Genomic DNA, 12,249 nt, shown 5'->3' with positions numbered 1-12,249 from the left:
AGCAAAGGAATGGAATTGAGAGTGTGTCTCAGAATTTAGACTTTCCCTGTGTGCCCTTCACTCCTGAAACCCCCACTAAGGGATGAGCCATCCTGTGAAAGTGAAAGTCTTAGCCGCTCAGTCGTGTCTAACTCTTTGTGACCCCATGGACTGTAGCCAGGCTCCACTGTCCGTGGAATTCTCCAGGCCAGAATACTGGAGTGGGTTGCCATTTCCTTCCCCAGGGGATTGTCCCAACCCAGGGATCAAACCCAGGTCTCCTGTATAGCAGGCAGATTCTTTACCATCTGAACCACTCCAAACCCTTAAATTATGCCCTAAAGAGGTCACAGGGGCAGTTGTCCCTGGGTGGGCTTGAACCACCAATCTTTTGCTTAACAGCTGAAGGCTCTGCTTGCTCTCCATCTTTAGCATGTAGCATCACCAGGGAGGCTTCCCGGGTGGTGCTCGTGGTTAAGAAGTCACCTGCCAATGTAGGAAGAGACTCAGATTTGATCTCTAGATCGGGAAGATCCCCTGAAGTAGGAAATGGCAACCCACTCCAGTATTCTTGCCTGGAAGATCCTATTAGCAGAGTAACCGGGTGGGTTAATTCTATGAAGTTGCAAAGAGTTGGACATGACTGAGCGGCTGAGCACACACACACAAAGGTTAAGACAAAGATCTGATTGTAGAATAGATTCTGCTGTTGCTGCTGCTAAGTCACTTCAGTCGTGTCCGACTCTGTAGCAACAAATATTAAGCAAAACACGTAGAGAAGCTTTGGTAGGATTAGAAGGGAGAAGAAAGGGCCATTAAAAAAAAAGATTTGAAATAGCTGGGGATTTGCTGCTGCTGCTGCGTTGCTTCAGTTGTGTCCAACTCTGTGCGATCCCATAGACGGCAGCCCACCAGGCTCCCCCGTCCCTGGGATTCTCCAGGCAAGAACACTGGAGTGGGTTGCCATTTCCTTCTCCAATGTGTGAAAGTGATAAGTGAAAGTAAGGTCGCTCAGTCGTGTCCGACCCTTAGCGACCCCACGGACTGCAGCCTACCAGGCTCCTCCATCCATGGGATTTTCTAGGCAAGAGTACTGGAGTGGCTTGCCATTGCCTTAGGAAGACCTAATTCTGGAAAATCTCTTTGTGTTTCACTCTTCCCTTTGAGTCCATGTTAGTCTCCACCATTCCCTAACAAATTATCGCAATTGAGCGAGGCTCGCTTATGATCTCACCTTCCTATGGGTCACAAGGCCAGGTAGGCTCGGCTTGCTTCTCTGCTTAGGACCTCAAAAGGCTGAAGTGAGAGGGTCTGCTGGGCTTGAGCCCTGATTCTGAGAATCTGGGGAAGATTCACTTCCAAACTCATTCAAGTGTTCAGCAGAATCAGCTCAATGTGGTTTGGGAACTGAGGTCTCTTTCTTTCCTGGCAGAGTCTGCTCTCAGCTTCTAGAAGTCTCCAGAGTCGCTTGTCACACACGTGTGTTTTTGTGCCTGCTCAGTCACTCAGTTGTGTCCGACTCTTTGCAACCCCACGGACTGTAGCCTGCTGGTCTCCTCTGTCCACTGAATTTTCCAGGCAAGAATACTGGAGTGGATTGCCATTTCCTTCTATTCAGCAATGGCTCTCCTGACTCTTCTCATAATTCAGACGTCTCAGAGGTCTCCTTCTGCCACTAGCCAGAGAAAACTCCCTGCTTTTAAGGTCTTGTGTGATTAATCTCCTCTAGGTAATCCAGGATAACTGCCTATATTAAGGTCACTAGTTAGTGGCCTTAATTACACCTTCAGGGTTCCTTTTGCTTGCCATATATCATATCCACAGGCATGCTGTCTTATAATATTAACAGTTCTTGGAGTTAGAATGGGAATCTTGGGGCAACATTTTTAGAATCCCATCTCCAGTAAGCCCCCTAGATATGAATGAGTCCATTCTGAGAGTCCAATCCTAAGTCCAACAAAGTTTGCCTAGGTACCCAATTAACACCATCCAATATTTGGTACCATACTGAATAGGTTTATACTACTTTTCACACAGATAATACATAACAAACACACACACAAAATTAAAAAAAAAATTAATCTTACAGTACAGTACCTTGAAAAGTACAGTAGTACAGAACAACAGCTGGAAGCCAGTGAACAGGTAAGAAGAGTTACTGACTGAGGGAAGCAGAGGAAGTAGGGGATGGCAGAGCTGAAGGGTCATCAGCAAATAGGAAACAGAGGGCAAGCCGCAGCACCTTTGAAAGTTTGTAACTGGAAGGTTCCTGTGTAGGGGACTTCCTGTGTCATGATGAAACGGACACCAGAGGGTAACTTCATTCTCATTCAAATAGGTTTCTGGGTCATGGATACCCTTTGTCTCTGATCTACATAAATAACCACCTTCTGTTCCCGATCCTCAAAATTATTTCCCACATAGCTAAATAAACCAAGTGGCCAGGAGCCATTCCTAAACATGCTGGTGGCCAAGAACATCGGGACTGTTGGACGTTCCTAGTAGACTTGTTTTGAAAAATCTAAATCTGTCCCTGTGTTCTTGATTTGTCCTATGCTTGATTTATTCTTTCTGTTGACTTAAATTTTTTTTTTTTACTTAGGAGTTTTGAGAGATTCCATCTGTAAATGAAACAGTTCCCTTTATTTCTCATTCACGTTAAATTTCTCAGGGAAGGTATAAGTCCCTTTGGAAAAAAAATGTCATCACATTTCTTTGTTTTTTTTTTCTGTTTAAACATCCCCCTCTCTGAGGTTTACTAGAAATATGCTACAAAAAAGGCTAAAAATAAACTTGCTTATAGAGACTTGAAAGGAAAATAATTCCTTTTCTTCACAAAGAACAATTTGGGCTTAAGAATGCATGGGAGCACTTCTTGAGCTATTGAGAGGAACCCAATGTTTCTTCCTCAGATTAATCTCATCATAGATGGGGAATGTGGGTTTTGAAAATAGATGCCTTCTTTTTCTTTAACTTTCACGCTGTTTTTCTTTTATCTATTATCTTCTGTTAAGCTGGCCAGGCCCTTTCAAGAAGTACACTTACATATTCTGGGGCTTCCCTGGTGGTTCATATGATAAAGAATCTGCCTGCAATGCAGGAGATCCAGGTTCGATCCCTGTGTCGGGAAGATCCCCTGGAGAAGGGAATAGCAACCCACTCCAGTACTCTTGTCTAGAGAATTCCATGGACAGAGGAGCCTGGTGGGCTGGGCTGTATAGTCCATGGAATCACAAAGAGTCAAACACGACTGAGTGACTAATATTTTACATATTCTAGATATTTAATGCTTAATTATATAATGCTATTTTTTCATCCCTTCATTGATCAAATACTTAGTGAGGGCTATGTCAAGGCCAAGCATGGTTCTATTAATAGGTGCTGGGAATGAAGCAGTAAAACAAACAACTAGTTCATTCCTGCGGAGCTTACATGTTAATCATAGCACATGTTTATTAATATACAAATAACTAATGGATAGATGAATTATAATTTATTATAATTATAAATAAATTTATATTTGATGAATAAAATAAACACGTTTTATTAATATGAATTAATGAATAAATAAATATAAGGAAGGCAAGTATCATACTCTATGTGTTACAACAGTAAAAGCTCTAGAAAAATTTAAAGTAGAATAAGAGCATTACGGAATGTTATGAGTGTTAGCCGAAGTTCTTATTTATTTATTGTGGTCTGTGAATGCCATGGTCCTAAAGGATGTTTAAGAAGATACACAAAGGAAGTAAGGAGTAAGCTACCTCAGGTACCTGCTCCGTGCAAAAGGAGCAACGTGACAGTGACCCAGGCATGGGAGGACTTCTGAAGGAAGAGCTGCCCTGAGCCCAGAAGTGCTCTCAAGGAGGAAAGGTGGGGAGAATGAGGAATACAAGTGATGGGGGGACCAGACCATGTAGATTGTTGCTTGGTTTCCTTTCTGAGTGTGATGAACAGCAGAGGCAAGTTCTGAGAAGAGTGGCATGAGCTGTCTGAAGTTTCAGGTCATCACTCTTATCTTCTGACTGGGGGAATAGAATGGACCCAGGAAAGCATTTAGGAAGCTCTGACCGCAGATAGGATGGTGGCCTGGGCTTGGATGGGAGCAGTAGAGACACTGAGTCAGTTCTGAATGGATATGGATTGAAGGTAAGCTTGACAAGATCTGCTCTTGGATTGCCCATAGAGCGGAAGAGAAAGAGGTCCATCAGAGAGGACTCTAGGTTTATGGCTGGACCCTTGGAAAGAATGAAGCGGCCATTGGCTTTTCTCCGAGGGTGGAGACGTGGGAGGAGCCATCCTGGCCAAAGGAAGGCGGAGTGGAGAGGTCAGTTTGGAGTGAAGCCCTTCCTTTGGCGATGTCTAGGAGGCAGTTGAACACGTGTATCTGGAACATAAGGAAGAGGCTGAGGTCCAGGGGCATATTTGTCAGCAGTCCCAGTATAGCTGGTTTTGAAATCCAGGAGGTGAGATAGGATGACGTGGAAATGAGAGTAGTGAGGGATGCAGGGACTCAGTCCTGAGAGTGCCCAGCACTTAGACTCGGTCATGAAGGGAAGGGGCCAGGGAAGGAGCCCAGACACCCAGTGAGACCATCAGCAGGGTTACAGAGTACAGTCCAAACCAATACTGCCAGTGTTTGGTCCACCTACCACACAGTAGCAGTCCGGTCTTCAACGTTTCTGCCCCACAAAGTGTTGTTTAGAAGTTTTGTTGGACCAGTGTCCCAAACTCTGATGAGTCATCAGAACTTTCTGGAATGCAGTTAATGCTTTCAGCAGCTCTAGGTACTAGATACAAGTCAGGAGGGACTTCACAGCTGGCTTAGTGGTAAAGAATCCACCTGCCGAGGCAGGTGACGCAGGAGATGTGGCTTCGAGCCCTGGGTCAGGAGATCCCCTGGAGGAGGAAATGGCAACCCGCTCCAGTATTCTTGCCTGGGAAATCCCATGGACAGACGAGCTGGGAAGGCTACAGTCCTTGGGGTCTTGGGGTCGCAAAGAGTCTGACACTGAGTGACTGAGCTCGTATGCACAGGTCAGGAGAACGGAGACCAAGAAGGGCTTGTACAAAGTTACCAAAAAATGAAAGGAGGGAGCTGAGGTTACAATTCAGTGTGAACAGTATGGTAAAATGGCTAATATTTATTGAACACAATATTTTTCACACACTGAGCAGGTATTATTTTAATTAGTTCTCCCAACAACCCAATAAGATTGATACTAATACTATTCCGATGAAGAAACTGAGGCTTCGGGAAGTGAATTAACTCAGCCAAGGCTCAGAGTTCGGAGAAGGCAATGGCAAGCCACTCCAGTACTCTTGCCTAGAAAATCCCATGGATGGAGGAGCCTGGTAGGCTGCAGTCCGTGGGGTCGCTAAGGGTCAGACACGACTGAGCGACTTCACTTTCACTTTTCACTTTCACACATTGGAGAAGGAAATGGCAACCCACTCCAGTGTTCTTGCCTGGAGAATCCCAGGGATGGGGGAGCCTAGTGGGCTTCCGTCTATGGGGTCACACAGAGTCGGACACGACTGAAGTGACGCAGCAGCAGCAGCAGCAGCAGCAAGGCTCAGAGTTACTAAGTGTCAAAGCTGAGATTCAATTCCACATCTGCCTAAGACAGAGTCCTCTCTCCTAAGAGCCACAGCAGGTTTTGATCTTAGACTCAGACCCTCCCTGGGCTCCTCCCATTCACACCTGGCTCTTCTGTCTGTCTTCTTGTGTGGTGATATTTCTCCAAACGCAAAGGCCACTATGATATGCATCCAGCAAAACTGCAGAGCAGCTGATGCAAAACAGCCCTCAAAGAAAATAAGAGCATTTCCTACTCAGGGAGGTATTTGAAAAAGGTCATGGATGCCAGCTGAGCCGTCGGTCTGAGGCTTCTGTCTGGGTGTGATGCGTATGTTTCCCTTCTCTTGAGCAAAATGATCTTTAGAATTACAGGAAGGACGGGAGATATCAACGTAAGTCTGCCATCTGCTATTTAAAGCATTAACAACAGGGTTCCCGGCAATAAGAGAAGAATATTTTGTTCTCAGCAAAAGAAATTAACATGTGGGTGGGTGGGGTCTTGGGAAGTGAAACTAGAGAATTACAAATTTAGGGGTCAAGTTCTAGTTGCTGCACTAAGAATGGTGGTCCTGGAGACAGCGCCTTGAGACTGCTTCTCTATTAAATGGGTTTTTAAATGCCTGCCTGGATCTACTCCAGGAAGAATAAATGAGAACATGTAGGTGAATGTGATATGTAAACTATATTCCTGCCTGGAGAATTCTATGGAAAAAGGAGCCCGGCAGGCTACAGGCCATGGGGTCACAGAGTTGGACATGACTGAGCGACTAACACACACACATCCACACACGCGGTGTATTCTTGGGGTTGCTGATTCTGTCTCATTGTGGAGTTACCCACATAAGCCCCGAGAGTGTTCAGGACCCTCTAAAATATCAGACGGTGAAATGAGTAAAATGGTTGGGGGACTCAGAACGAGGGAGACTCCACCAAAAAGATGAGGATGTGCGTGGACTCAGGGTGACAGAAGAGGAGAGACGAGAGAAGACAGGAGAGGGTGTTCTCTTTCTTGCTTGATCTGTATCCTGATCAGAAAAGACACTCTTAAATCCTAGTACGCACTTCCGTCTGACTTTTGTTCTTACCTAGATGGGAGAATAACCCAGCATTGCCTGTGGGCTTGGTATACGAAGGTGTCTCCAAAGAGCCCCTGAGTTACACTGGTGGAAGTGCTGCTCAGAGCACAATACTGCATTCCTTTGATGAGTTCTTGGGCGTCCGTCACAGCAAGAAGAGTGGTAAATCAGACATTTTTCTTGTTTTTTTTTCCTTATCAGAGAGGAAGAGCAGAGCTGTTTTTGCCAACTGATAAGTCCAACTATAAGTCAGAAAGTCTATACTCCTCCCGATTAACCAGGAGACTGTGTGCCTGCCGTCTGTGACTGTATCCAGTCAATTCGTATCAGAGCTCAGTTTTACTTCCAAAACTTTAAAACATTGCTGAATTTCCAGCAGTCCCCTGTAACTTTATTTGGATCCTTAGGCTGTAGATTGCTTTTTCTAGAGTGGGGGAGTGGTCTGGAGACTGAGGACCCGACACTGTGTTACCAAGTCAGGACGTAGCTGCCGATAGATGTGGTTCCTCCACTGAAGCCTGTCCCCGTAAAAACAGTGCAGCCTCAACCCACAGCCCTCTAGACCCGAACAGCGTTCTGCCATCTTGCAAGCTTGAAAGGGTGCCTTTCCTTACCTGCTCTCATGAAGCCAAATGCTCAACAGCTGCAAAAAGACATTTCCCAGTACAAAGTTTCTAAGCTGCATTAAGAAAAAAGAAAAAGAAAAAAACCAACCAGATTTTGGTCATAGAATCTAGTCTCACCCACAAAAGGCAATTCTCTAGAACTGTGGTCGTGTATGGATGTGAGAGTTGGACTGTGAAGAAAGCAGAGCACCAAAGAATTGATGCTTTTGAACTGTGGTGTTGGAGAAGACTCTTGAGAGTCCCTTGGACTGCAAGGAGATCCAACCAGTCCATCTTAAAGGAGACCATTCCTGGGTGTTCATTGGGAGGACTGATGCTGAGGCTGAAACTCCAATACTTTGGCCACCTCATGTGAAGAGTTGACTCATTGGAAAAGATCCCGATGCTGGGAGGGACTGGGGGCGGGAGGAGAAGGGGACGATAGAGGATGAGATGGCTGGATGGCATCACCGACTTGATGCCTACGAGTTTGGGTGAACTCCGGGAGTTGGTGATGGATAGGGAGGCCTGGTGTGCTGTGATTCATGGGGTCGCGAAGAGTCAGGACTGAACGATTGAACTGAACTGATGATCAGTTTTCATGGGCTTTTTTTGGGGGGTGGGAGAAGTGTAATTGCTTTACAATGCTGTGTTAGTTTCTGCTGTACAATGAAGTGAATCAGCCATATACACACATATATCCACTTCCTTGTGGACTTCCCTCCCCTTCCCTGCCCCATCCCACCTCTTGGTCATCACAGAGCACTGAACTGAGCTCCCTGTGCTATACAGCAGGTTCCCACGGGCTGTCTATTTTGTACATAGTAATCTACATACGTCAGTCCTACTCTCCCAATTTGTCCATATGTCTGTGTCGCTACTCCTGCTCTGAAAACAGGCTCATCTGTACCATTTTTCTAGATTCCATATATATGTGTTAACGTATGATATTGTTTTTCTCATTCTGACTTATTTCACTCTGTGTGACAGACTCAGAGCCCATTCACATCTCTGCTAATGATCTAATATTGCTCTTTTTCTTTTTTTTTTATTTCTAAAAAGAGTTTTATTAAAAAAGCACAAATGCAAAGAAATGAACAGAGGAAAATGTATGCGTCGAACCTGGACTGGTCACTTATGATAAGACTGAGTAATATTCCACAGGCTTCTGATTTGATGATGTTAATGATGTACCCTGATTAATATTAATCCCATAATGAATTTCCTACAAATGATCTCTCTTCTATCTATATTTCCCATAATTATCTATTGACCTGATTTTTAAACAATTTGAGGCTATTACTAAAACAATTATTCACTCTTTATCTTCTTGCCCTCAGAGACTTTTACCACTTTCCTCTTCCTTCAGTCAGTCCAGTTCAGTCGCTCAGTCGTGTCCGACTCTTTGCGACCCCATGAATCACACCACGCCAGGCCTCCCTGTCCATCACCAACTCCCGGAGTTCACTCAAACTCATGTCCATCGAGTCGGTGATGCCATCCAGCCATCTCATTCTCTGTCGTCCCCTTCTCCTCCCACCCCCAATCCCTCCCAGCATCAGAGTCTTTTCCAGTGAGTCAACTCGTCGCATGAGGTGGCCAAAGTATTGGAGTTTCAGCTTTAGCATCAGTCCTTCCAATGAACACCCAGGACTGATCTCCTTTAGAATGGACTGGTTGGATCTCCTTGCAGTCCAAGGGACTCTCAAGAGTCTTCTCCCGCACCACAGTTCAAAAGCATCAATTCCTCTTCCTTAGCACTCCCTCTAAAATGAAGCACTTAAGAAACAATATTCAGCAGAATATTAGCTCCTCTGTTTGAGGGTCCATGCCTTACCTCTGTGGATACACCTCGTGTGACTAGCGAGATATTTTGCCCACATTTCAGAGATGATAACTATTTATACATTGGCTGGTAGAGCTGGTTCCAGGTTAGTTATCTGAAATGGGGCCTGCTTCTTTTCCCTTCCTCATTTCCAATCAACATTTTGAGGCTTTGGGGATTCCCTGGTGATTAAGACCCTGTGCTTCCAATACAGAGGGTGGAGCTTCAGTCTCTGGTCGGGGAACTAAGTTCCCACATGCTGAGTGAGGGAGCCAAAATATTTTAAAAAAAAAATTAAAAAGAGAAAAAGCTTTGGAGGATGTGATGTCTGTAAGCAAAAGAGCCAGCCAAGTTGACTGGATACTGTTAGGATGAGTAGTGAGGATCAGGGCGGCGTGATGTCATGACAGGCAGACAGGTTTGCTCGTCTTTCCACGGGGAGTTACAGTCTTATCCTGCTGTCTTTCTTTCAGCTGAGTTTCTGCGCAGGATGAGGAATTACATGCCTCCTTCCCACAGGGCCTTCATCGAAGAAATTCGCCTGGCTCCTTCCCTGAGGGCCCACGTCCTGTCCTCTGGGAACAGCCAGCTTCTGACGGCCTATAACCAGTGCGTGGAGAGCCTGGCAGCCCTGCGCACCTACCACCTGACACTGGTGACCAAGTACCTCATTGTGGCCGCATCCAAAGCAAAGGCCCAGAGGACGAGCCACCTCCCGAGGCCCCCTCAGGCCCTAGAGAAGAGGGGCACCGGGGGAACGGCCATCATGAGCTTCCTGAAGGACGTCAGGGACAAGACGCTGGAGGCACTGCTCCACCCAAGCGGCTAAGGGACCGCCCTCTCCCGGGCAACGCAAGGCCAGCAATTGCAGGAGGTCTCTCCTCGTCCTCCTCTCGCTGGACAGCGGGCGGCCTGGAGAATGGCACTATCCTGTCTGGAATAATCTGAAAGGGACCTCAGTGCCAGTCACGTCCTTGCTCCCCAGAAGACCAGCTTCTCTTTTACTGAGAACTATTCACAGAAGAGAGATTTCATGGCCTAAAAATTATCTTTCCCTCTCTAGTTACTGTTTTATAGCAAACAGCTCTGGATTGCCCCTTTAGGACCACCCCCCTGGGAGCAAGTATACCCCTATTCTGTTTGTCAAACTACAGAAACCCAATCTACATTTCACTAATCAAATAAAATTGCTTATGCATGGATCACGTTGCTGATTTCTCAAAAAGCAAAAACTAAACTTTCCTGCATCCATTCATTTACTCACCAACTTATTAAGTTCCTACTGAGTCCTGGCTTAGGGGCTGTGCTGTGCTGTGCTTAGTTGCTCATCCATGTCCGACTTGTTGCAAGGCCACGGACTGTGGCCCCCAGGCTCCTCTGTCCATAGGGATTCTCCAGGCAAGAATCCTGGAGTGGGTTGCCATGCCCTCTTCCAGGGGATCTTTCCAACCCAGGGATCGAACCCAGGTCTCTCACATTATGAGCAGATTCTTTACCATCTGAGCCACCAGGGAAGCCCATTAATACTGCAGTGGGTAGCCATTCCCTTCTCCAGGGGATCTTCCCAACCCAGGAATCAAACTGGGGTCTCCTGAATTGCAGGCAGATTCTTTACCAGCTGAGCTACCAGGGAAGTCTGGCTTAGGGGTTACAGCAGGGCTTTTCCGGGCCCCAGGCTACCACTCTCTCCCTGCATGTGCAGAATTTGGGGACAGAAAGTTGGAAACGCTCCAGGGGATGTGAGGAAGAGAAAGTGGAGGACAAGACTCTGAAATCACCAGTGTGGAAATGGGTAGTTAATGTTGTGGGAACAGATGAGGCGTAGCCACAGGGTTCAAAAGTTTTTACCTTTTATTTTGGTTTCCTTCTTATTTTTAAAAGAATGATTCTTTCTTCTTATACTGAAAGTTTATATTTGTAAAATGAATGAATTGATCCTTCTGGACTCTCCTCAATGCCCAAGACCCTTGATAAGAAACCAGTACAATTCTTGGGGTGCCAGGAAGTCCCTATATCCTCCCAGGACTTGGTCTTGCCACACACACACAAAAAAGGGAAGGTGTGGATGATGAAGCCAAGAGCACGTGGTCTGAGTGGACCAAGAAAAACTCTCTGTCTTCAGTTTAGGTCAGAGTCTCAGCTCAGAAGACAGCTGCTCTCACCATACACCGCCCTTGTGTTTGACAAGTCGATTGTAAACCTTAAGACATGTGCTTGGATATATTTATTCCTCTTTGATTTGCTCTCCTAACTGCTCTAACCTGGTATCAGTAAACCCAGACCGCTTGCACATCGGGCCCAAGGAGGCGGATCAAGCAGAAACACCAGAGCTGGTGATTCAAAACCTTGCCATGGCTGCTGTCACTCCTGTTCAAAAAGAACGCAACTGTTAAAGCATGTCTGAATTCTGCCTTTGAATTCTGACTTCTCCATTTTTAAAATGTATTTTGCTTAATTGACGTAGAGGAGTCGATCAGTTTCAGGTGTGCAGCAATGTGATTCTGTTATTTCTATGGATGAATACAGATACATTGACCAAATTTAGAATATCCTTCATTCTCAGCTTCCTGTTTTTTTAATGCACTTTCTTTCCTTAAAAATTTGATTTATTTATCTTAATTGGAGGATAATTGCTTTCCAATATTGTGATGGCTTTTGCCATACATCAGCATGAATCAGCCATAGGCATACATGTGTCCCCCCATCCTGAAGGCCCCTCCACCCCTCCCCACCCCATCCCTCTAGGTTGTCACAGAGCACTGGCTTTGGGTTCCCTGAATCATACATCAGACTCCCACTGGTGACCTGCTTTACATATGGTAATTCTATGTTTCAATGCTTTTCTCTCAAATCGTCCCACCCTCTCCTTCTCCCACTTAGTCCAAAAGTCTGTTCCTTGAGTCTGTGTCTCCTCCGCGGCCCTGCATGTAGGATCATTGGTACCATCTTTCTAGATTTCATATATATGCATTAATATACGATATTTGTCTTTCTCTTTCTCACTTCATTCTGTATAATAGGCTCTAGGTTCATCCACCTCATTAGAATGGACTCAAATGCGTTCCTTTTATAGCTGAGTAACTTATATGCAGAGTACATCATGAGAAACGCTGGGCTGGAAGAAGCACAAGCTGGAATCAAGATTGCCAGGAGAAATATCAATAACCTCAGATATGCAGATGA

General features: G+C 45.6%; 1 protein-coding gene across 1 annotated transcript in view; it reads left to right on the top strand.

The window, feature by feature from the left end:
- The window catches only part of IDO2 (indoleamine 2,3-dioxygenase 2), a 43,830-nt gene extending 33,640 nt beyond the window's left edge, over positions 1–10,190 (top strand). The window contains exons 8-9 of the mRNA XM_055416277.2: positions 6,650–6,798; positions 9,540–10,190. Of these exons, the coding sequence (XP_055272252.2) occupies positions 6,650–6,798; positions 9,540–9,895 (505 nt within the window). The 3' untranslated portion in view covers positions 9,896–10,190. The remainder of the gene's footprint in view (positions 1–6,649; positions 6,799–9,539) is intronic.
- Positions 10,191–12,249: the final 2,059 nt, after the last annotated feature.

Source organism: Moschus berezovskii, chromosome 26, assembly GCF_049115385.1.
Source record: "Moschus berezovskii isolate FMDL1 chromosome 26, NW_MosBer_1.0, whole genome shotgun sequence".
NCBI classification, from domain to species: domain Eukaryota; kingdom Metazoa; phylum Chordata; class Mammalia; order Artiodactyla; family Moschidae; genus Moschus; species Moschus berezovskii.
The sequence above is the reverse complement of the archived record's forward strand: the minus strand, read 5'-3'. Positions and strand labels throughout refer to the sequence as shown.